At 35.6% G+C, this 23,087-nt stretch overlaps 2 protein-coding genes across 2 annotated transcripts in view; one reads left to right on the plus strand and one right to left on the minus strand.

Moving 5' to 3' along the window:
- LOC121388468 (cleft lip and palate transmembrane protein 1-like protein) lies at positions 1-20,919 on the minus strand. The gene is made up of 18 exons (XM_041519817.1): positions 20,868-20,919; positions 15,788-15,972; positions 14,484-14,587; positions 13,425-13,611; positions 11,790-11,917; positions 11,176-11,248; positions 10,583-10,700; positions 10,112-10,206; positions 9,299-9,383; positions 8,383-8,486; positions 7,132-7,200; positions 6,414-6,464; positions 5,808-5,890; positions 5,190-5,224; positions 4,148-4,203; positions 2,899-2,943; positions 1,581-1,696; positions 1-897 (listed from the first exon to the last, which is right to left on the minus strand). The coding sequence occupies exons 2-18, from the start codon at positions 15,947-15,949 to the stop codon at positions 822-824; spliced, it is 1,587 nt and encodes a 528-aa protein (XP_041375751.1). The 5' UTR covers positions 15,950-15,972; positions 20,868-20,919; the 3' UTR covers positions 1-821.
- LOC121389304 (carboxypeptidase B-like) overlaps positions 17,753-23,087 on the plus strand; it is a 21,420-nt gene continuing 16,085 nt past the window's right edge. The window contains exon 1 of the mRNA XM_041520900.1: positions 17,753-17,761. Coding sequence (XP_041376834.1) covers positions 17,753-17,761 — 9 coding nt within the window. The remainder of the gene's footprint in view (positions 17,762-23,087) is intronic.

Genomic DNA, 23,087 nt, shown 5'->3' on the forward strand with positions numbered 1-23,087 from the left:
ATGTTTTAGTATTCTCTTTATTGTCTGCTGTATTATGTAAAACAAAGAAAATATAGCAACATAACAAGATATCCTAACGTAAGCTTCACATGTTGGCTAATCAAAAAAGTTTATAAACACTGTTTTAAAAAAACAAAAAACAAAAGGTTTGCGGGACTTTAAAACTGTGCTGTACAAAGAGTGATAATGAAAACAACAGTATAATCGACTGGTTTCGCCCTTTTACAAGCAGCTGGTAAATAAGTGCACGACATTCTTTAATTTAGAAACAATTCACATTCAATACCAGGCCCGTAGGAACCAGGGGGGGGGGGGGGGGGGGGGGGGGGGGTTGGCTTGTGAGCATTTTTTTCTTTTTATCACATTAATGTTTGCCATTGTGACCAAAATCTGATACCGAGTTTGTACCCGATCTGTCAGTGCCCCCCCCCCCAACTCCCAAAGTTGTTCCTACGAGCCTGAATACAGCAAATGTCTGAGACATATATTGATACCCTCCCACTTGGAACTAATTATAAAATTTGTTCACTCATTTCACCATATTTGGTAACACTAGAAAACAAGTGATTTCCATGTTTAAAAAAAAACAAAAAAACATGAAACCATTTTAACAAGCCTGAAATGCCACTTAAAAAAATTAAGTTAATTTTTAAACATTTCAGATCAAATACAATCTACTTTCTGAGAAGTATTTCATATTAAGAAAGCTACAATCAAAATAAAAAGCATAAAATGACATCGTTATGACAGTGAAATTACACCCGAATCCCCTGACATCACAGCTAGGTAAAATGCACATCCAAACACGTGGATTTCCTGAATTATTTGGTCTTCTTTGTTTCTTCTTCAAATGATTCTCCAAACTCATTAACTCGTTTCTTGTCCACTGGATACAGCCTGTAAGAGAAATAATTAATGGCTATTAATATCCAGTAAAGAACTAAATGAATAAAAATACAATTGGCAAAAGTATTATTGGCAGCAATATAAATCACCAGAATGTTTTTGGGGTGGGTTTTTTTTTTGGGGGGGAGGGGGGTTTCTAGTGAAATTTAGTGGAACGTGTGGAAAGAGAAATAATGTATTACAACAAACTAAAATAAAAATCTAACAATAATAGACCCTGCACAATTGATACACTTCCATTTGATAACTCATAGACTGGTATCACCTTTCCCAGGTACACAGAACTGGCAGTGGCTACTGAGTAATCCACCCACCCATCCAATACAAACACACACACACACACACACAACAGGACAGACTGAAACTCTGTGTAGGCAGTGTTAAAACTCCCCATTAAGTTAAGTGGTGCGCTCACTCTGGATTGCAGTTGGTATTGGAATAAAAAATCTCCCACTGTGTGCGTGTGTGTGTTTTCATGAACACAGTATCTACCAGTCTTAAACTTGATGACAAGTGCACGACACCCACAGTGCTGATGTAATAACAGATGATGATATTGCAAAATTTAAATAACGTTTAAATCTTTAACGAGCTCAGTTATGTTCATTCACTCTATTGTTTAATTCACCCACAACTTCGACAACTTATATTTAGGTATGAAAAAAATACATTACCATCTTTGATACAAGTAGATGATAAAAACTACATCATCACGAAAGCAGGCCAGTCGATGAGCTGTCGGCATGGTGATAATGAAAGCGAACACATCGTCAATGAAAGTGTTGAATGCCTGGAAAAAACCACAATTAGAATGGTAAAAACAATTCACTCACATTTATGATTGTACATTTTGTCAACGCATGCACATGAAAGACTGTGACGACGAAAATAAAAGCTGTTTAAAAACATTTATCATTCTCAGGTTTTCACCGATAATACAATAATAATGTTTTAACTGTGTTTACAAGCAGTGCTCCCATGACCTATTTTACCAAGTAATCAACAGGGGTTTCCCCAGAAGCATATGGCGTAGGGGGCCACTACGCCTTAGGTGTGTAAGTAAGCACTTTGGCATCATGTAAGGGCCTTAAATCAATTGCCTCTATGCTTAAATTGGCACTATGTGACAATCAACTGTTGGTTGTAACAACTTTTAAAACTTTACAGTACACAAGTATTCACACTTTTAACAGGTGAAACATGTCCTTCATACCTAATTAGGTGCAGGGCCCTCAGCACCCTTTCGTTTAACATCAGTCGATTACTAATTGTCATAGACAACAAAGCTGGCACTTGCATTTGCGTTAAACTGATAGTGAAAATGTAAGCACCTTCAAAATATCCTGGAGAAAGGTCTGATCAAATAGAACATACCAAAATGATACATGCTATTTAGTTAGTATATACATGAAAAAATTAAATACAGTTAAGTATTATATCTTAAATTATTTTGTGCAACAAAAGTCGGAAACCAAAATAAACCTAAAACTAAGTTATCTCAACATTTGTATGTTTATTATTTGATGACTTTAATATGCAAAATTTGCAACTCAAAAGTATATAAGAAGCAACCAGACTTTGGTTATTTATAGACCATGATTTAGGATAGTACTAGGATACAAGCACATAGTGTTTTCTCTAGCTTGTTTTAGCATGGTACAGCACCATGCCTCAATAGTCTAGCACCATCTTGCCTTAATCAGGACCATGCTGCCATGAGATTAATAAGCCTTTTTCAATAATTAATTATAAAATTACCTTTATAAAAAATATATATTATTAATTAATAAAATGTTCCTGTTATATATTTTGCAATTCATTTATTAAAGCAAGCACATTAATTACATTTATTTTCATTTCAATTGTTTTTTCTTTAATGAAAAAACATGCCCTGAAAATAGTGAAAATGCCTGAAAAGTGTCTAGTCTACCATGCCTTGCTAAATTTCTAGGGAAAACACTAATCAAAAGGATACAATTTAGTAATACTTGCCTTATACATGAATGCTCTCCATGGTAAATGAGCAACAGATTTCAACTGAAAAATTAAAATTATGAAACACAATATACACATGAGTATTTGTCATGAGTCAGGGTTTCTGCCAGAGGGAAAAACGGGTATGGCGACATCCCCAAATGTTTTTTGCAATTTTTTTTTTTTAAGTTAACCTTTTGACAAAATTAACGACTTATTACTGTATAATTTTCTTAACTCTAACCCTAAACGTAGCCCATTTTCTTTCTGTAGGAGGCTCCCCCATACCCCCTGTTGACTGTGGTTGCATTCAGTTCCATAGTGCCATACCCACATATTTTGTTCTGGTAGAAACACTGTGAGTTATATGTAAAGCTAGGAAATCAATCAAACTAAGAGGGCTTAACATCACTGGATGATATCAAGTACATACAAATTTGGAAGTCACTGATCTTGAGTTATTACTTAGCAGACAACAATCTTGTTTACAGAAACAGAATCTAGTATTCATATAACTATTTATAACATATTACAAACTGTGATAAGACACAAAATACCCCATTGTACATGTATGTGCACTGGAAGTTTCCAGGTTTATTATATAATAAAAATAAATAACACAGAGTGCAAAATGTGTAATGTCTTCACAAGGTTTAATTTTAAAAAAGTCTGCATATTAGAAGATTAATAATTCAAATCATTTTGCGAGTCATACAAATTAATGTACAGGCATTGATCCTAGATATTGAGAAGTGTATTATTATTATTTTATTTTTATATATTTTTTTACTAATCTTAATAACATATTACCAACAACTTTCTTATTCAAGCTATCGATTTGCCAGGTGTTTCCCCAGAGGCATATGGCGTAGGGGGCCGCTACATCTTAGGTGTGTAAGTAAGTGCTTTGGCATCATGTAAGGGCCTTAAATCAATTGCCTCTATGCTTTCATTGGCTATACAATCAACTGTTGGTTGTAACAACTTTTAAAACTTTACAGTACACAGGTATTCACACTTGTTACAGGTGAAACATGTCCTTCATACCTAATTAGGTGCAGGGCCCTCAGCACCCTTTCGTTTAACATCAGTCGATTACCAATTGTCATAGACAACAAAGATGGCACTTGCATTTGCGTTAAACTGATAGTGAAAATGTAAGTGCCTTCAAAATATCCTGGGGAAAGGCCTGTTTGCAATACCTTCAAATGCCTTTTATACAAAAAGAACAGGTACATATTTAATGATAAAAATAGAAAAAACTTACCTTGTAGTTGACAAACAGCTGAGGTAACATAAAGAGGAATCCTAAAGCATAAATACCTAAAAAACAAAACAAAACAACCACCTCATAATAGTGATACTATCTGAGTATCCAATAGCCGATGTGTATTTTTGAGCTGGGATGTCATTAAATATTTATTCTATCTGAGAGCAAACTAGGTGACTGTCAGAAAGAGGCCCACTGTTCATCAGAAATCTTGAATAATACATCAGATCATTCAATCTAGATGACGGGGAAATATTATCACGAGCCAAATTTTGTTGTAGGAAGAATTAACTTTACAAACAGATATATACCAAGAATTTATGAAGGAATAAAAGAGAAGGGAAGAAAATGGAAGGGAAGGGGGTGATGGTGAAGGAGGAGAAGGGTAGGAAGTGAAGGGAAGGGAAAGAGAGAAGCAGAGGAAAATACTGTTCTGTTTGATTAATCACTGATCAGACCGGTAAATGAATTGGAATATATCACTCTGAATGTTGACAAGGAATGGTGAAATTAATATGATGCAAATCCCCATTAATAAATAGAGGATTCGTCACGAGTGTTTTTTAATATGGAAAATATCAACCAAGTCTATGTTAATCGGTATTTGTCGAGGCTCTGCCAAGACAAATACTGATTAACTAGACAAGGTTGATATTTTACATATTAAAAAACATGAGTAGCGAATTCTATTTATCCTATAACACTTAAAACATAACATTTTAAATAAACTTTTAGTAAACCGCAGTACTAAAGTCGTTGCCATCGGTAATATGACATCATCATGATTAGCACAAATTAGTTTGACGTCACATATTTTAACTAAATCTTTGAAAACGTTACGCTCAGGTATACAGGTCTTGTTGGTTTGGAAACAAATGACCCATCCACGGTAATACATGACCTTGAAACCTTGCAAATTTGCGTACCATTATTAACCGGGTCAATATACTAAATTATCACATGGGTTTATGACATGGATATCCTGGGTAAGTTAGATGATAAATTGATTACAATACAATGCACGTTAAGGTTATCTTACCATTTACTAAACTTTGTAAAAACCATGAATACCAGCTGAAAAGTAGAAACAAAAATAGTATAAATAAAACATTTAATAATTAGGACACTCTACAATATTTAAAACACCTGTCCCTTCATTCTTAAGTCATTATCACAAGGTAACTTACAGAATCTAATTCATGTGGACAGTATAAACTTTATCACTTGAAACCTGTCATTCTTACATGCCGCCCTTTGTAGAAAACATGGATCATTTTATCTTTTCATGAAGACTTAACCTCACTTCTGACTAAAAGTTAAAGTTTGTATTGTTTAACGACACCACTAGAGCACATTGATTTATTAATAATTGGCTACTGGATGTCAAACATTTGGTAATTTTAACATAAAGTCTTGGAGAGGAAACCCGCTACATTTTTTCATTAATAGAAAGGGATCTTTTATATGCACCATTCCACAGACAGCACAGTACATACCATGGCATTTGGTGCACTGGCTAGAACGCGATTTCTAATTAATGGCATTTCCTCCTATTTCAATAAACTGGTTCAAACATCTCAACAGCCAATGAATTGGTTTAAATAATAAAATATGGTAAAATTCATTAAGTTCAACAAAAACTCATAAAACATCCTACCTTTTATGTTGTACATACAATAGCGAGTACACTGCCCCAGCTAAACACAGCGGATATAATAAATACGACAAATACTTCATTGCCTAAAAAGAAATAATAATATATTATTACATTATAAATAATCATATTTGCTGTTGTAATTATACGGTAAATTGTTTATCATTCTGAAGCTATGTTGCACATATTAAATAATCTGAAATTGTAGTTAAACATTTCAGCAGGAACAGTTTCAGTACATTCTGTGTTCTACAGGATGGATTGAAAAATATTTAGTATCAATCTTAAATTCTAAATATGTTTAAACTACAAATGGCATACCCTATGTCCAGTCACACCCTATGTCCAGTCATACACAAAACATGATACAACTGGAAAAACGCTAACAAATGCAACTTTTATACAGTAATACAACATGAAATATTCCCTTTAAAACAAATATATAACGCAAACCTCAATTCACCTAAGACCAGGACTGGGATGTGGAGGTGGACAGTGAAAAAAGTTGAAAGAGAGGAGAAGTTGCCCGACCGAGACGAAATGAGATGGAATTCAATGGAGAGAAAGGAAAGGGGGCAGTAGGATCAAAATTTTTTTAATTCAATTCACCTGAGAATCGTAGGCTTCTGTTTCTTTTTCTTCACTGGAATGTGGTTCAAACTAAAAAAAAAAGAAAAAAGATTTGTCTAGTAAACAAATACATAGAATATCTATGGTACAAGTTACTCATTATTTTAAGGATACATCAGTGTTCAGAGAAGAAGGTTAGAGAGTGTTCCACATGTTATCAACACAACAAAGAAGTTTGAACTATGTCATTGTTAGTTTATATAAATTAATAACAAGTTGGTCTTCAAAAGCCGTTCCAATAAACTGGTACGAATATCCCAACTGACTGGGTTTTTTCTCATTCCAACCAGTGCACTACAACTGGTCAAAGGCCGTGGTATGTGCTTTTCGGTCTGTGGGAAAATGCATATAAAAGATCCCTTTCTGCATTAGGAAAATGTAGCGGGCTTCCTCTGTTGACTACGAGTCAGAATTACCAAATGTCTGACATCCAATAGCTGATGATTAATTAATCAATGTGCTCTAGTGGTGTCGTTAAATAAAAACAAACAAATTGTTACTAATGGAAAAATGTAGCTAGGGCAGTATGTAGTTAGATCTATTTAGTATCTAGAGTGCTCCTATTGACAGTAGCTAGTGGGAGTGTCCATAACAGGTCAGCTGGGAGAGGCACTCTGAGGGTATCTGGTTCAAATCATGAGTGGAGGTCAGGCTATTTGTCACACATACATTGGAAAAACAACATTGACATACTTACTTTAAATTTAGGTATAACACCGTTACTCCAGGAAACAGATACTTTCAGTGCCTTCTTTACTTTCCATATCTAGAAAGTATAATATTATTTTCTTATTAAGTTTTCACAAAACTGGCAGATGAAATAAGTAAATACACCACTGACAGATTTGATTTAGTGTAAACCAACTGGCTAAAAACAATAGTTGACTATAGTCTGTCTCATCCTCCTACAAAAATCTTTTTTGTAAATAATTTTATTTTTGTCTGACGTAAGAAGACATAAAGGTGTTTTTGAAAGAAATAAACCCCACTATTTTTGTGTCCTATTTAGAAAACAATCAGCTCAGTAATAAATTACTTGTAGAAAATTCCATAGCATGAAAAAAGGAGTTCCCCGTGGGACAGAATATGGATGTATATTTTAAAAATAAACAATTTATCTAGTTCTAATTAGACAAATATTATATATATATATATATATATATATATGTTATTACCAGTGTTTTTTGGTATCGTCAATATCATATATTAGGAATAAAAATTGTATTATGCGAGCCTCTGGTGGGCATAATACATTATTTTTATTCCTAATATATGATACTGACAATACCGAAACACACAAGGGTAATAATTTCTTTATCATATAATCTCAAGCTTAAAATGTGTTTTTGTAAACTGTATACGTAACTTTAATTCCAGTCTGCCATTACTAGATATTGAATGACATAACAATATGTGGTGTGCTGTCTTTTTGAATGGAAATGATGTCAAACTTGAATGTCGCTGTTTACATCAAAATAAACTAGTGCATAACGTTTTTTGTTTTCTGAACGCTTGACAGCTTTCAGTGTAAAATTGCTATTGAAATGTTTTTATTTGATGACTATGAATGCATATGTCAATTATGGAGTGTCACCCTAGTACGTTTGCTTAAATGTCAATAAACCTAGTGCCGTGACCTCGATTAATTTACATTTAATTTGCAAAGTTATCAAATTCTTAAAGTATGTGATCTGAAAAACATCACATACTTTGATTGCACTGAAAATGTAAGATGTTACATGACAACTGTTACTAATATGCACCAAGATGAATATATGGGTGACCCAATTTTCATTTATCCAGAAAATAAAGTTTGTAACAATCCAACACAAAAATGAATATACTATTGCTGTCACCAGAACAATAACACCTGTGTCTTCACCTTTGACTTTTTAACTTTAGGAGCAATAAGAATGTAAGCAAAAGAAAACGTTTCCAGGAAGCTAACCTCTATGACGCCTGCGATTCCCGCAGGTATGAGGATGAGAAGACTGGTCTTTTCATCCATCAGATAGAAGAATATGATGATCGTTGAGATGCACCGCCAGATAACTAAACACACAGAAACATATGTCATCTATTAACTACAAAATCACTCATTTAAAGCAAATGTTATTATCACTAATGCTAGAGATGGGCTAAAAACAAATACTGAAAGATATAACATTAGCCAAACGACAAAAATAAAAATGACATTGGATTAAAAAAAACCATAAACCACAAAAGCTTAAAGGGTTTTGAAAAGTCAGGGATTTAATTACTGTGTTTTATTAAAGAACAAGTGCAGGATACACCAAACTGTATGATTTTTCCTCTCAAATATAATCACATATTAAACATTATGTCCTTAATTATAAAAACCGTAACATCATTGCTAAAGAAAGCAAGTGGATGATTACATATTTATAACAATGACAAACAGGAAAATATCAACTTAGTATTAGAAACAATTTCAATTTTCCACAGCTACATGTCATATATCTATAATTATTATCCACATGGTTCAACATAACCAGGTTAATAATAATCATATGAAGCACATGTGTAATAACAAGTATAATAATAACAATAATATGACGTTGCTTCCCCAGTCCTAGCTCAGACTGTACATGTGAAATATGACGTTATTTCGTCCTCTTCTTCTAGCTGTGGTTGAATTTTTTTTTTAGATGGCCCTTGTTATTCGTAAACAAATTTACAATAATAATATGAATAATAAAGAAATTATTACACTCATGTGTGTGTCAGGATTTATGTATTACCCTTGCTCTCACTCGGGCAATACAAAAATCCTGACACTCGTTTCATAAAATCTCTATATCATATGTACACTGTATAAAAATATCCATAATGATGTTCTGTACCTGCTCTTGTGGACAGACCAACCATCGTCTTGCGTCTTTTCCAGTAGGTGATTTCATTCTTAAAGGCCAGAAAGTCAAACAGAAGCTGCAATTGAGAAAGAGTGCAATCTTATTATTGTGTTAACATGGGGAATAGGCTGCTTACTATAGGAAGATTCATACCAACAGTTCCTTGTTTTTCCCCACATCCAATATAACAACGAAGCCAAATGATGAACTTTCAGTCTTTCAGCCCTAATTACAATCATGTACATAGGAAAAACATCATTTGCAATAATAACCTGAAAATAGCTACAGGGGTGCAGAACTGCAGACTATTTCAGCAAACTAAAATAACGAAACAATTACTAGTCTGCCAGAATTTCTGCTAGTCCATAAACATACATGGTAATATAATACTGCTATAATATAAACATTAAACAATCATAATCATTCATTCAAACCAAACATGTTGAAATTGCTGATTTTTGTTCTTTAAAGATACTAATTTAAAATGGGTGAAGCAAGAGTAATAAGTAAAATAATTTTTCCAAAAAATAACAAAATTAAAAATAAAATTTAATGCTTTATTTGCTAAGTATGAAAAAGCAAGCTGCTTATCAAACTGATGATTATATTCAATGTGCTCTAGTGGTGTCGTTAAACAAAACGTTAACGTTACGATTATACATTTTTAACTCATCCATCGGAATGTTCCCTCATATTTAGCAAGCAGACTATAACTGTCTGCAGCCCTGATCTCATAACTCGAGTTTCACCATATGTGCATTATTCTCAAATAGGTCTTCTGCAGAATGCATCAACGGAACTCACGTGAAATGCAGCCACGGCAAATGTCAGAAGAAGAAAGTAAAAGTTGGTGTCTGCAAATATTCCTTTAATTTCATCTGTGTCCTTCTCAGTAAAACCTAAAATGGAAGAAAACCATGAATTTAATTTCCTTTATGCATTTTATCTATCTACCTGATGCACTAATCGTAGCATGGCACAAAAAAAGGGCTCAACATAAGATATCCATGTCAGTTACAGTGATAAAACAAATACAGAGAAGGGACATCCATCTATGTTCCCCCTCTGCCAAGCATCCCACATGCAAAACAAAATATTTTTACATAAAACAATGAATAACTGCGCCAAAATTTCTTCACTTCATCAGCAAGTCACAAGCTATGGATTACGTCTTTTGTTTTCACATAACCTGTTGATAGCTTAATGTCCATTTGTTTTTAAGATGAGACCTGCATTAAACATCTATTTAATTTTATTAAAGAGATCTTTGCTTACCAAGATTTTGTAACATCTTGAACGATTCCAGAAAGTTCGTCCACATTCGTAATTTTCCAACTGAGATCGGAGAATAGGTGATTGTCAACGGCAACTGTTCCGCGCTTGTGTTGATTGGCTGAAAATAGCAATACAGACTGACACCAACAGAAATTCAGTAATGCTCACAACACGTGTAACAAATAACATACAAGTCAATTAATATATTAGACAGATTAGAGTGAAGTATAATCAAACCTGTTCTAATAAGCACCCACCAAAGAAAACATTAAGTGGTTTTTTAAGACAGGTGGCTGCTCACTACAGGTCAGTGTATGCTATTTAATGATTTGGGAGAATGTGGCTTCGTTAGACAGGTGACCGCTAGAGCAGGTTTGACTGTATATTCACATTATGAAAATGTTCACTAAATAACCAAAAATACAAACTGGTATAAATAATTCTGGAAGCCTTTGTTTATTGCAGTAAAAAACCAATATGGTCAATCCATCTATTAAACAATCACAAATAAATTTATCTCACACTACTATTAGATTACGTTTTATTATCTACTTGTGATTACCAAACTTTATGATTTAAACACATAAACATACCAATAAATCACGCATGCGGAAAGCCATTTCATCAATAAATACCATAGGGAGATAATTCCCATCAGGCGAGACTCTGCAAAAGAGAAATACTAACAATAATATTGTTAGGTTTTAGTCAACGGTACATAACTTCATTTACTAACAACAGAAAAAAATTAATTTCCAAGAAGCATAATTATGTAACTCCTCATACATAGTTAATACAAAATCGGTATTGTTAAACCCAAATAATGCAGACATGTGAAATACTAAAACATTCAAGCAATAAACCATCCAGCATTCAGTGTATTTAAACTAAGGCCATTCAGTGTATTTAAACTAAGGCCATTCTGTGTAATTAAACTAAGGCCATTCTGTGTATTTAAACTAAGGCCATTCTGTGTATTTAAACTAAGGCCATTCAGTATTTAAACTAAGGCCATTCAGTGTATTTACACTAAGGCCATTCAGTGTATTTACAACTAAGGCCATTCAGCATATTTAAACCAAGGCGAATCTTTTTATTTTAAACTAAGGCCATTATGCTGTGGTTACTGTGACGCTGCATCTAGAGACCGAGAGAAGAAACCCACAGACATTTCCACATATCTGATCAGGGCACACCGAGACGGTACCTTAAATAACGAAACACCTCCCCTGGGATGGCTGTCCTCTCAAACGCTATCAACTCATCCATGACATTAATGGAAACTTTGTAGCGCCAGTGCGAAATCATTTTGTCTGTAGCTGGTCTAGCTTGCTTCTGAAAATAAATAAATGGGTATGACCATTCTGCAAGTAACAGTGACTTTTGAACACATTGGCTATATACATTTTTTTTATTTAACTGAGTTGATAAAAAGCATACTAAGCACATAAGTTATGATCATGATCATAGAGCTTGGTGCATGTACAGACATTTCCTTTCAGTTTCCATGCTAATGCTGATGCATAGCTTCTGTACTCTGACTTCAGTGGACTTGGTTTGAGTTTGGAGTTTTCCTTCTCCTAGAAGAGTTTCCGTACTAAGATTCTGAGTTTCTCCAGCCCAATTTTGATTTTGGAGTATGCTTCTCCTAGACAGATGTCTTTCTTGACTCACGTCCTCTGTCTGTCCGGTACATATTAGTCTAGTCTCTACCCTTTGACCAGTCCAGCTTGGGTGACCCTACCAGGAGCTAATGCTCCAGCTGGCATAGCCTTCCGAGTCATTGAGACATGCAAGCTACCTCACCATGTCAGGGAATGGACCATGAGATAGACACAAGTTATAACTATGACAAGTAATCATGTGACCAACCAATGATGTAATTTTAGGAATCGACGTCATAACATTACTTTGTTTTCACAGTCTCAGCTCTGTGTACAAAATTTGTAATAATTTTAACATTTTATATTTCATGAAAGTTGTCATATGCTCCTAAGTAAAGGCTAACCCCATTTCATTTTAACTTGGCAATTGACTTTTGTGCTTGTACCCATGTACGATTTAAGCACACAGCAGTAGACACACACCTCAGCCACTATCTGTGTCTGTCCACGACACAGGTTAGTTGTTAGTGAGAAAAAAGTTGATCATGTGACCTTCCCACTAAATTCATTCTGGCAAACAGCTGGTACTGGGACGTGAACCAAGTACCTACCAGCCGTAAGGCTGATGGCTTAACTACTAAGCAACAAAGGCTGGTGCAAGACTTCTGTATTTACATAGTATATACTAATGATGTTCCAGTGATCAAGAGAAAGAAATCTTTTATTTAACGATGCACTCAAGACATTTTGTTTACAGTTATATGGTGTCAGACATATGGTTAAGGACCACACAGATATTGAGAGAGGAAACCCGCTGTTGCCACTTCATGGGCTACTCTTTTCGATTAGCAGCAAGGGATCTTTTATATGCACCATCCCACATACAGGGTAGTACATACCACGGCCTTTGATATACCAGTCATGGTGCACTGGCTGGAACAGGAAATCACCCAATGGGCCCACCGATGGGGATTGATCCCACACTTACCGTGCATTGAGCGATATTGACGATTGATAGGTTTAGGTCTACCGATATATACATGTAATGAGGTAATTACTTCAGAATGTTTCGACATGTCTTCTATGAGGTAGACGGTAAATAATGTAACTAATATGTAAAATAATACGCATTTAATATATTCGATACAGCTGATTGCCTTGTTACATGTTTGTATGTTCATAATATTGTATTGATTGAACTGAATATGTGACTTGAATTGCAGAAATAAGTTACTTACATCAGTGGGTTTTGTCTCCCCTAGAAGATTGATGAATTCTGCCTTTGGATATGCATATGTGGTAATCTTCGTCACAGCATGTGATGTGTACTGGCCGAGAAGGTCGCTACCCTTTGGATGGACGAAAACATGTAAAAACAATGTCCCATTTCGTCTCGTTTTTAATGGGATAGAAACATTGAACGTCCTGTAAAAACAAAAGAAATAACATACATTAAATGCACTACAGGATACGTATTATATAGAATAAGTCCCTCGATATCATAAAAACATAACAAATCTACAAACAAGACAAATAAAAATTCTGTGCAATTAAATGTCTCGCCGACCACAAACCTTTTCGGTGCACTGAGATGAACATGAACAGGTTAACAATGCCAGAAGTAACTACTGTTCAAACACTCCCCAAAGCAGTCAGTCTAAGCCCACAGCTAAAAGCTGATGGGGAATGGCAGGTGTGTGGCACAGATAGCCACAAGAGTGTTAGGACTTCTAGTTTGTGACAGACATCAAAATGCAGAACAGCAAACATCAACACAAAGGTTGATACTGTCATCATTGCCGCCATCACTGGAAAAGTAACACCTATATCTTACCGTTTTACTCCATAAAGGCGATCAATGATTAATAAATCAAGGTGCTCTAGTGGTGTTGTTAAACAAAACAAACTTTAACGTTTTCATAAAGGTGTGGCAAAAAGACAATCATACCGACAGTTATAAATACATGTATGTATGTATGTGACTTTCAAATATTATAGTTATTAATTTCTTCTTATTAGTTCTTCTTTGAATAAATCTTCAAAGTTATTATATAAAGAGGCCTACCATGACAGAGTAATACATTTTCTGGTATAACTTGTGCAAATATTTTTTAATTTATATAATGTAAATTCCATGTAACATGTGAATTTGCATTTATTTGATATTGAAACTACCCAGTAACACGATAACAAAAAAAACACACAAAAAATTAATAATAAAATAAATATATTATTTTAGAAGATAACATATAGATAAGAAAACAACATACATAATATTAAGTAGCAGTACTACTTACTTTTCAACAGTTGCTTTCACAGAGAAGTTGTCATATCTCCAAATAAGAGTACGATCTCTAGCAGCTAAATTATGTTCTTGTTTATGTGACGTAAACACCTGAAGCTGGAAAATAAAAATTACCAGGTATGAGATAAGTCCGCCAGGATTAGATGAGGGATGGGTTTAGGATGGTGTGTGAAACAATTAGGACCTCCGAGATGTATTTTAGACAGAGTTAGAATTAAAATGAAACAAAATCATGAGCTAAACACTCAGATAAGATATTGTGTGCATTTGTCTGTTGAAAAATAGCCTGCAATTTTGGTGGGGTCAGGGTTTTATCAACTATGTTTCTAGACTCCGATAACTGGCACAATTCCCCACCATTCACTAAAGGCTATGTTGTTTTTTATTCCCAATTTTGGACTAAACCATTACCAATCTGAATGTAGATACATGTAATCCTTTTGTTTACTGTTATATACAGATATATTTTGAAATCGATACCTAATACTTGACAAACACTCCTTCCCTCACCCACAACATTTCATAATGCAAAATAGACATATTAATTTGAATAAATAAAAGTACATGTATATGTGTATTATTACTCTTTTAAAATCTAACTTGGTTTAATAAGATGAAAATTCCCCCTTTTGTTTTGTAAAATGACACAAAAATTCCCACGGTCAAAGATAACAGGTGAATTTCTATTTACCTTGCTGTCTAAAAAAAGGACAACCTTCTTTTGCTTTTCGGAGGCTGCTATTTCCAGCCCAGCGATTTTGAGGAGAGTTCGGGAGCCTGAGGCTAGCAAAACTCATATAGGACTCTCTAGATTGGCTAGCATATGAGCCTGCATGGCTTGTAAAAATTATTTGTACAAATTACATTGATTCTTCGAAATGACAGAGTCAACATATATCTCAAAATCCTAGGAAACCAGCGTCTTGAATAGCAATCTTTTCCATGGTTTTATGCAACATATTTAGAGTATTTTCTGTTCTACTGGAGACGCACAGCAAGGCTTGCTGGGCTCTATAGATTTGCAAACAGGGAGTCCTTATGACACTTAAATTTTTTAAACCAAAATCGCACATTGATGGCCAAATTAGCCAATAGCTAATTTTTATTCAAAGTCACTACAACATTTAGTTTTTGGCTAATAAAAAATTCCTTAAATTAACCACATTTTAATTATTGGCTAAACCAAAATTTATTCCAGTGTGAGCCATACTACCCCACTTCTGGATGTTGTGAAAAGTATTCATATTTATGATAAAGGGTTCCCCAGGAATCACACACATGTAACACAAGGCTTACTTCCAAAGATTGGTTCTTCAACAAGTACGGCTGGATGCAAAAGTTGTGTTGAGTGGACACACACGGCGTAGGTGAAAATATTGTATAAATAACCCACATGGAATGAGCCATGTACGCAACGAATGCTGCTGCTATGGCCAACGTCCAAGAAAACTTTATCATGGCTTCACTCTGGGAAAAATCACCTGAAATAAATTTTCATTCACAATTATTATTTTAATATAAATTTGTACATTTTAACGGTTGTTATATGTAGCATAATTTAATTTGGATATTTTATTATATAGGTAAAATATTATATATTAAAAAAATAGTGTTTCTTTTTGTCAGATTTGCCAATCAGGGGTGGAGAAAATTTAATTGTCAATCGGTCCCACTTGATGTCGTCACTACTGGAGGGAGGGGGAAAAAGAAAAGAATAAAATAAAAATAAACCATTTAAAAGAAAATATTTGCCAAACAGTTTTTAAAACAAATCATAGTGACATTTGTAGTTTTATCTTGAATCAGGAACGCGAAACGATAAACATGAAGAATTTTTTTTTTATCACATCAGTGAAAACCCCCCACAAATTGTATATATATACTCTTCAAAAAAAGTAACGCAAAGCCAGATTTTCATTGTATGTTTCTAAATCGTTTAATACATGAAAGAAACAAGGCAAAAAATTGCAATTTGACACAGATAAACAACATTGACAGAGGCTGTTGTAACAGCCATCCAAGTTCCCACGGTCCTGTTTGATGTCACGTACAGTCAGTAACGAGTGTGACCCCCATGAGAGTCAAGTACTTCCTGGCACCTCCTGCCCATCGAAGCAATCAGATGACGGATGAAATCCTGCGGAATTGTAGCCCACTCGGCCTCCAAAGCGGCAGCCAGCTGTTGTAGTGTCTGAGGTTGGGGTTGTCGTCGTCGCAAACGTCTATCCAGTTCATCCCACAAATGCTCGATTGGGTTTAAATCTGGGGATTTGGAGGGCCATGGAAGAACATTGATGTTGTTGTTTGCTAGGAAGGCTGTGGTGATGCGCGCTGTATGAGAACGGGCATTGTCCTGCTGGAAAACAGTGTTGCCGTTGGCCATGTTGGGGACGACGTACGGGCGCAAGATCTCGTCCACATAGCGCTGTGCTGTCAAGTTCCCCCTGATGTGCACCAAGTCTGTCCTGGCGTTGTAAGAGATGGCTGCCCACATCATCACACTTCCTCCACCAAATTTGTCCACTTCCTGTATGCAATTGCGTGCAAAACGTTCACCTCTTCAGCGGTAGACACGTGCCCTTCCATCCTGTCTGCGGAGCATGAATCGCGATTCGTCGCTGAACCACACGTGTCTCCATCGTCTTTGAGGCCATACCCTGTGTGCTTGACACCATTGTAGTCGAAGCTGTTGATGCTGCTGGGTTAAAATCACGCCTCTAACAGGACGTCTGGGTCGCAATCCTGCCTCTTGTAGACGGTTCCGGACAGTCTGGTCAGAGATCCTACGCAGTCCCGGTATTGCAGATTGAGTGGAGGTAGCCGTGGTCGTCCTTTGGCGTAGGTGGCGTAACCGGATGTAGCGATCCAGGGCAGGAGTGGTGACATGTGGTCTACCGGATCTGCAAAGGTCACGTGTTGATCCATGCGCCTGGTAGCGGATCCATAATCTTGAAATGGTGCTAGGGCACACATTGAAAAGCCTCGCAACCTCTGATTGGGATTCGCCTGCTTCCAATTGTCCGACGGCTGTTCCTCTGTGCTTCATTCAGTCTTGGCATTGTGAAAGCTACGCTGACAGTTTTAAACCGAGTACAGCTAAGTCCTGAACCCTGCACTTTTATAGGGCTTCTTGTGCCTCTTGCACATGCACACCATGCCGTTCAAATCGCTGAATTGACAGCAGGTGCGGTTTTGCGATTGTTAAACTTTTTCACATCTGTCGTCAAGGTCATAAAATTCCGAACAACTTTGCTGGTGAAAATGCATTTGGTACGTTCCATTACACAACATACTTAGCGTTCGGAACACAATGTTTCCACACATCCATATTTATTAGGAAAATTTAATTTTTGCGTTACTTTTTTTGAAGAGTATATTTTACATAATGGAATAAATAATATATAAAATTAATAAAAGTTATGAATTTTAATTCCCATATATGTATAAAAAGTACGAGTATTCAGTACTGTGTCCTGAAAATTAATAAAAGATGGCACCGTTGAAGCGTTTGACAGCCTGAGCTAGCACATGTTTAGACAAAAAAAGTAATAACGTCATCACTGATTGGATGAAATTTGGCCTCTGCTAGCTCTAGAGATAACAGTACATGTAGCTGTTCTGCTTACCCACTTGTTAACAAAAAAGGTGGAAACCTTTTGTTAATTTTAAAATCCTTTATAATTATTGGATACACTACATTGAACAGTCAACAAAAAATACATTTATAGATTATTTCAGTATATTTTATGCTATTTCAAGCAGTTTGTATTGCACAAAAGCCTCTTGCTTCGGACTAGGATACTCGACCTGACAGAGCTCCGTACAAAGGTGTTGATTATAACCAGTTGCAAATTCTGGGTCCTTTGTTTTAATTGGAGTGTAATACTTTGATGGCTCTCTAAACCAAGAATGGTGCTATCGTTAATGTCTGTTTAATCTCTTGACCGGCTCAGTGATGTTGACGAATGTCTAGCCTAGTGGCAGTCGATTGACACTACTGTAGTTCCGACTTCAGTGACTGGCGATATACTTAGGCAGACTTTAAGATCACAAACATCTGAAACACCAGCCATATTGACCACTATTTATTTATTATTTTAAATCATGTACGAGATACTGATGTCTGAGCAGGCCAGTCCACTTGATGGATAGGAATTTGTTCCAATAATAGAAATGGACAGGTGCTTCGGACCGACAAGAATGACAAAAGTGGGACCGGCAAACACACGTTTTAAAAAAATAATTTCAGTCTCAGAGATCAAGAATCGGTCCCAGACCGGGGAAAATGGACTTTTCCCCACCCCTGGTGCCAATACTTGTTTATTTAATAATAACAAGATTGTATGACCTTTTAAAGGCATTTTGCAATTACTGCCCTTTACATATTATAAGATTCTCCAAGATTTCTGAGGACATTTGACCAGTGGAAGCTGATCCTATCACTGTCAGCAGGTTTGCAAGCACAGAACTGGGCATATTTCAATAAGAATTCTGCTTAAGTAAATGCCTCAACTATCATAAAGTTTCTCGGTGCATTGTGCTGAACACCCACAGGTGCAATCTCTATATACCAAGTTTCACTGACCTAGGACTTATAGTTTTTAAGAAAATGATCTAAACTCAAAACATTCAACTTTAGTGCAAAAGTTGACTTTGTCGCCACGGTCGGAAAAATTACACCTAGACCCTTTTCATAAAGATGGTGAACATGGTGCGTGATGTCATAAGGTGTTAGCTCTGAAATCAAAAGCATGCAATTCGAAGCGTGTTTCAAAGGCATAATCAAACGACTGAGAGAAGACATGCCTACCCACTCAAAGTTAAATATACTTTCATTTATTAATTTACTGACAAATGGACTGGTCACAAAAACAAGTAATTTTATTATGAGTGTTTTTAGCAGGTGCATTCATGGCTGGCTTGAGTGAGATAGTATAGGGCTCACAAAGAGAGAATGGTAATCTGGCTGCACCGGGTGTATGAGCTATATTTATTGTGTACGAAGCCAAAACAAGGGTGCGTAAAGTGACTGTCGTCAACCTTAATTGAAAAATGTAGCAGGTTTCATCTCTAAGACTATACTATATATATATATAATAATATCGTCAACGTCCCTAAGTGCATTATGCTTCCAACTCCGTTCACTTTGTTTCCTCGTGCAGAGTTCGCGCACTTAACATCCAATTTGTTGTCATCTGCTTGTCGTTCATTTGTGAGGTTTTTCTTCACAGTTCTAGAACATTTTCATTAACAATAAAGTTCAAACAAGTAAGTATCTAAATACAAAACTTTACAAACTCCTAAAACCATTAATTTTACTAAGTCGTTTTTGTTTATTCCTTAAAATTACTGATATCGGGTCCACTTGATTTGTAGAAATTGACTTAAAATGGAGAAAGATGAGTTAACATTCGGTGCGTGTCACGACTTCACACGTGCAAGACCAACAGGGCCAAAGCATTTAATTTTTATGATGTTTAACACCCCTGTTGTTAGAATTTGTTTTCAATTATTATATTCGATCTGCAAAATGTATGCTACATGTTTGTGCTTCTACTTTAGTGAAAAGTATTAATAATCCATTGATAACAGTTGTAAATAATATTTAGTGTATAAATTGTGTTAATTAAGAATCAATTTGTAAATAAAATGATATTTTACAAACTATTCACTGGTATGAACATAAGGCCTATCAGAATTGACAATAAGTGTTAGCAGTGGGTGTTGGTAAAATGCGGACTGGACCAGAACGCTTGACAAACTGAATTTTTCCTTTAGAAAAATATTAAAGAAAGTTTGTCAACTGTGCATAGTTAAGAAACATATATTTGTTCATGTCATGGCCTTAAAAATGAAAAATGATGAAGCGTACATGTAATGTTCGATACTTTTTGAAAACGCATGCGCCTGAATGCAGTTAGAAACGTTACACTCTTTCCTTCTTTTACGCCCACGTTGTTGATTTTTTACGTTAATTGATTGAAATCTATTTTGTTTAACGTATCGTAGCTGAAAAATGTAGAATAGTATTTCCGTAAATATCGTATTCGTGTTTTTGTAGTTTGGTGAACGCAGTTTAGCCTACTTAGGACGTCGATGGTATATGGCAAAATTGCTAAATGTTATCAATATGTCCGGTAGGTGACATGTATTGCTTTAACATTATTCTGAGAATATTTGTTATTATTAAAAATATATTTATTATTTTATGAAAATATTAAATTTAAAATGTCGACATTCAGCGATTCGTGAAAAAAAAAGCCTGGACACTTGTGCTAATAAAACAAAAACCAGCACGATTATGATTATTAAATATATACATATATATTTATTATGCTACACCATACAGAATCTGCATGATAATGTGAATACTAACCAATAACTGAAAATAGTTCAATTGTTTTTTGCAAATAACACGCTTTCTTCCGCCTTTCTATTTTATTATTTTTGAACGTTGAAGAGTTCACCGGAAGTATAAGCAATCGGAACTTCTCGGATTATTCCACGAATCATCCCTGGGAAATATTACAGACACACCCGGGCTTCTATTAATTTTTACATTAAATTTTATGGTAGGCTATATTATTAAGAATCCTATTCCAAGATCTGTACAGTTTATATTTATATTTCTTACACACCCGTTGGTTATTTTGGTAAGACATACTATTAAAACACACATGCTGTATATAACAGTTTTATCTCATTACTTTTATCAATCTAATTAAAATTAGCTCCACAGTAGAGCTAATTTTAATCAGATTGTACTTTTATATACATGTATTATTAATTTATTGTCAACTTTTTGCTTTTAGACCATGTGCCGTAACCATGTATGAATTCCGTCTCTTTGGCAATACAATCTATGCTGCATTGCTTTACGTTACGTTACGTTACGTTACGTTACGTTACGTTACGTTACGTTACGTTACGTTACGTTACGTTACGTTACGTTACGTTACGCTGCGTTGCGTTGCGTTACGTTACGTTACGTTATTTTATGTAGGCTACGCGTGATTTTAGTTTTAACAGTTTGAAGACAAATTTAATTTAACAGTTTGACTGGTTACTCCAGTGTGGTGACCTAGGGCTACGATCCACGATTCGATCTTAGCGCTACGATCAAGTACATATAACTACCTTATGTAACTTAAGATGATCTTAGCGCTAAGATCACTTTGTGAAACGGGGCCCTGGGCTCAAATGCACAAAAAGCATTCCAACTTACTGATGATAGAAACATTCTAAATGTTTAGTTCACTGCTACACAGAAAAATATTGAAATGTAATTCATAAAAGCTTGTTAATAAATATAATAAATATCATCATCATCATCATCATCATTGATAAAAACAGAAAATAATAAATATTATCACCGTCGTCATACTCATTGTCGTCGTTGTCATTATCATCATCGCCACCACCACCACCACCACCACCACCACCACCACCACCACCATCATCATCATTATCATCATCGTTATCATAATGTTAAGTATTAATCAGTAGGTTATGATAGATCTATGTAGGACTATAACGAAGTTAATACAATTATTTAAAATGTTTCGATTTCAACTGCAGAGGGTGGGGGGATATACTTTTGGGTGCCAAACAAAATACTCATGTGAAATGTTGACTTGTAGAACGATATTCAGATAAAGAATTGTTCCATTAAAGATAAGACGTTTTCGACAGGTGAACGTTTGGCGAGATAAGAACAGCACGTGATTAACTCAGGTAACCAGCAGGTAAAATGTTGTCCTGGTTTTTATTTTATTGTCTTGTGGCGACTCTGTTAGCGAACCAAGTCCGTTTTGATGGGTAGGTTGATTTTAATTACATTTTAGGCAGGTAATAATTGTTGACGAGAAACAAACAAACGCAGTGGTTTTAGAAAAGGTGCTTCGCTTTGATCAGCCTAACTTATAAAACAACGCAGGCGCGAGTTATCTGGGGGGTTCGGGGGTATGATTCAAAGGTTATTTGCCCGTTACTGTAATTCCCGCCGTTAATCTCGACCCGTTAGTCTCGCTACAACTTTTACATTCAGTCAAGATGTAAAGGTTATTAAAAAATTACTGGGGGGCCGGGCCCCCTTCCCCCCCCCTTCCCCCCACCTACCCCACCCCCTGCTACGGGCCTGCCTCTGCAAAAATCCAAGGAAAAAAATGCATAGCCTACTAGTAAGCCTAGTAGCATGTTAGAGCAAACACGACCACCCACGATAAGCAACTTAAATAATTACCTTTTCTTTGGAACTTCGTAACCAGTCAGGCCTCGGTGGCGTCGTGGCAGGCCATCGGTCTACAGGCTGGTAGGTACTGGGTTCGGATGCCAGTCGAGGCATGGAATTTTTAATCCAGATACCAACTCCAAACCCTGAGTGAGTGCTCCGCAAGGATCAATGGGTATGTGTAAACCACTTGCACCGACCAGCGATCCATAACTGGTTCAACAAAGGCCATTGTTTGTGCTATCTCCTGCCTGTGGGAAGCGCAAATAAAAGATCCCTTGCTGCCTATCGTAAAAGAGTAGCCTATGTGGCGACAGCGGGTTTCCTCTAAAAAAATATGTGTGGTATTTAACCATATGTCTGACG

Source organism: Gigantopelta aegis, chromosome 14, assembly GCF_016097555.1.
Source record: "Gigantopelta aegis isolate Gae_Host chromosome 14, Gae_host_genome, whole genome shotgun sequence".
Taxonomy (NCBI): domain Eukaryota; kingdom Metazoa; phylum Mollusca; class Gastropoda; order Neomphalida; family Peltospiridae; genus Gigantopelta; species Gigantopelta aegis.

Coding starts and splice junctions, on each gene's coding strand:
- LOC121388468 (XM_041519817.1), bottom strand. CDS start 15,949: ATGATAAAGTTTTCTTGGACGTTGGCCATAGCAGCAGCATTCGTTGCG. Junction 11,918..13,424: donor GGGAGACAAAACCCACTGAT/GTAAGTAACTTA, acceptor ATTTATTTTCAG/AAGCAAGCTAGACCAGCTAC. Junction 1,697..2,898: donor GGAGAGCATTCATGTATAAG/GCAAGTATTACT, acceptor GGTTTTTTCCAG/GCATTCAACACTTTCATTGA.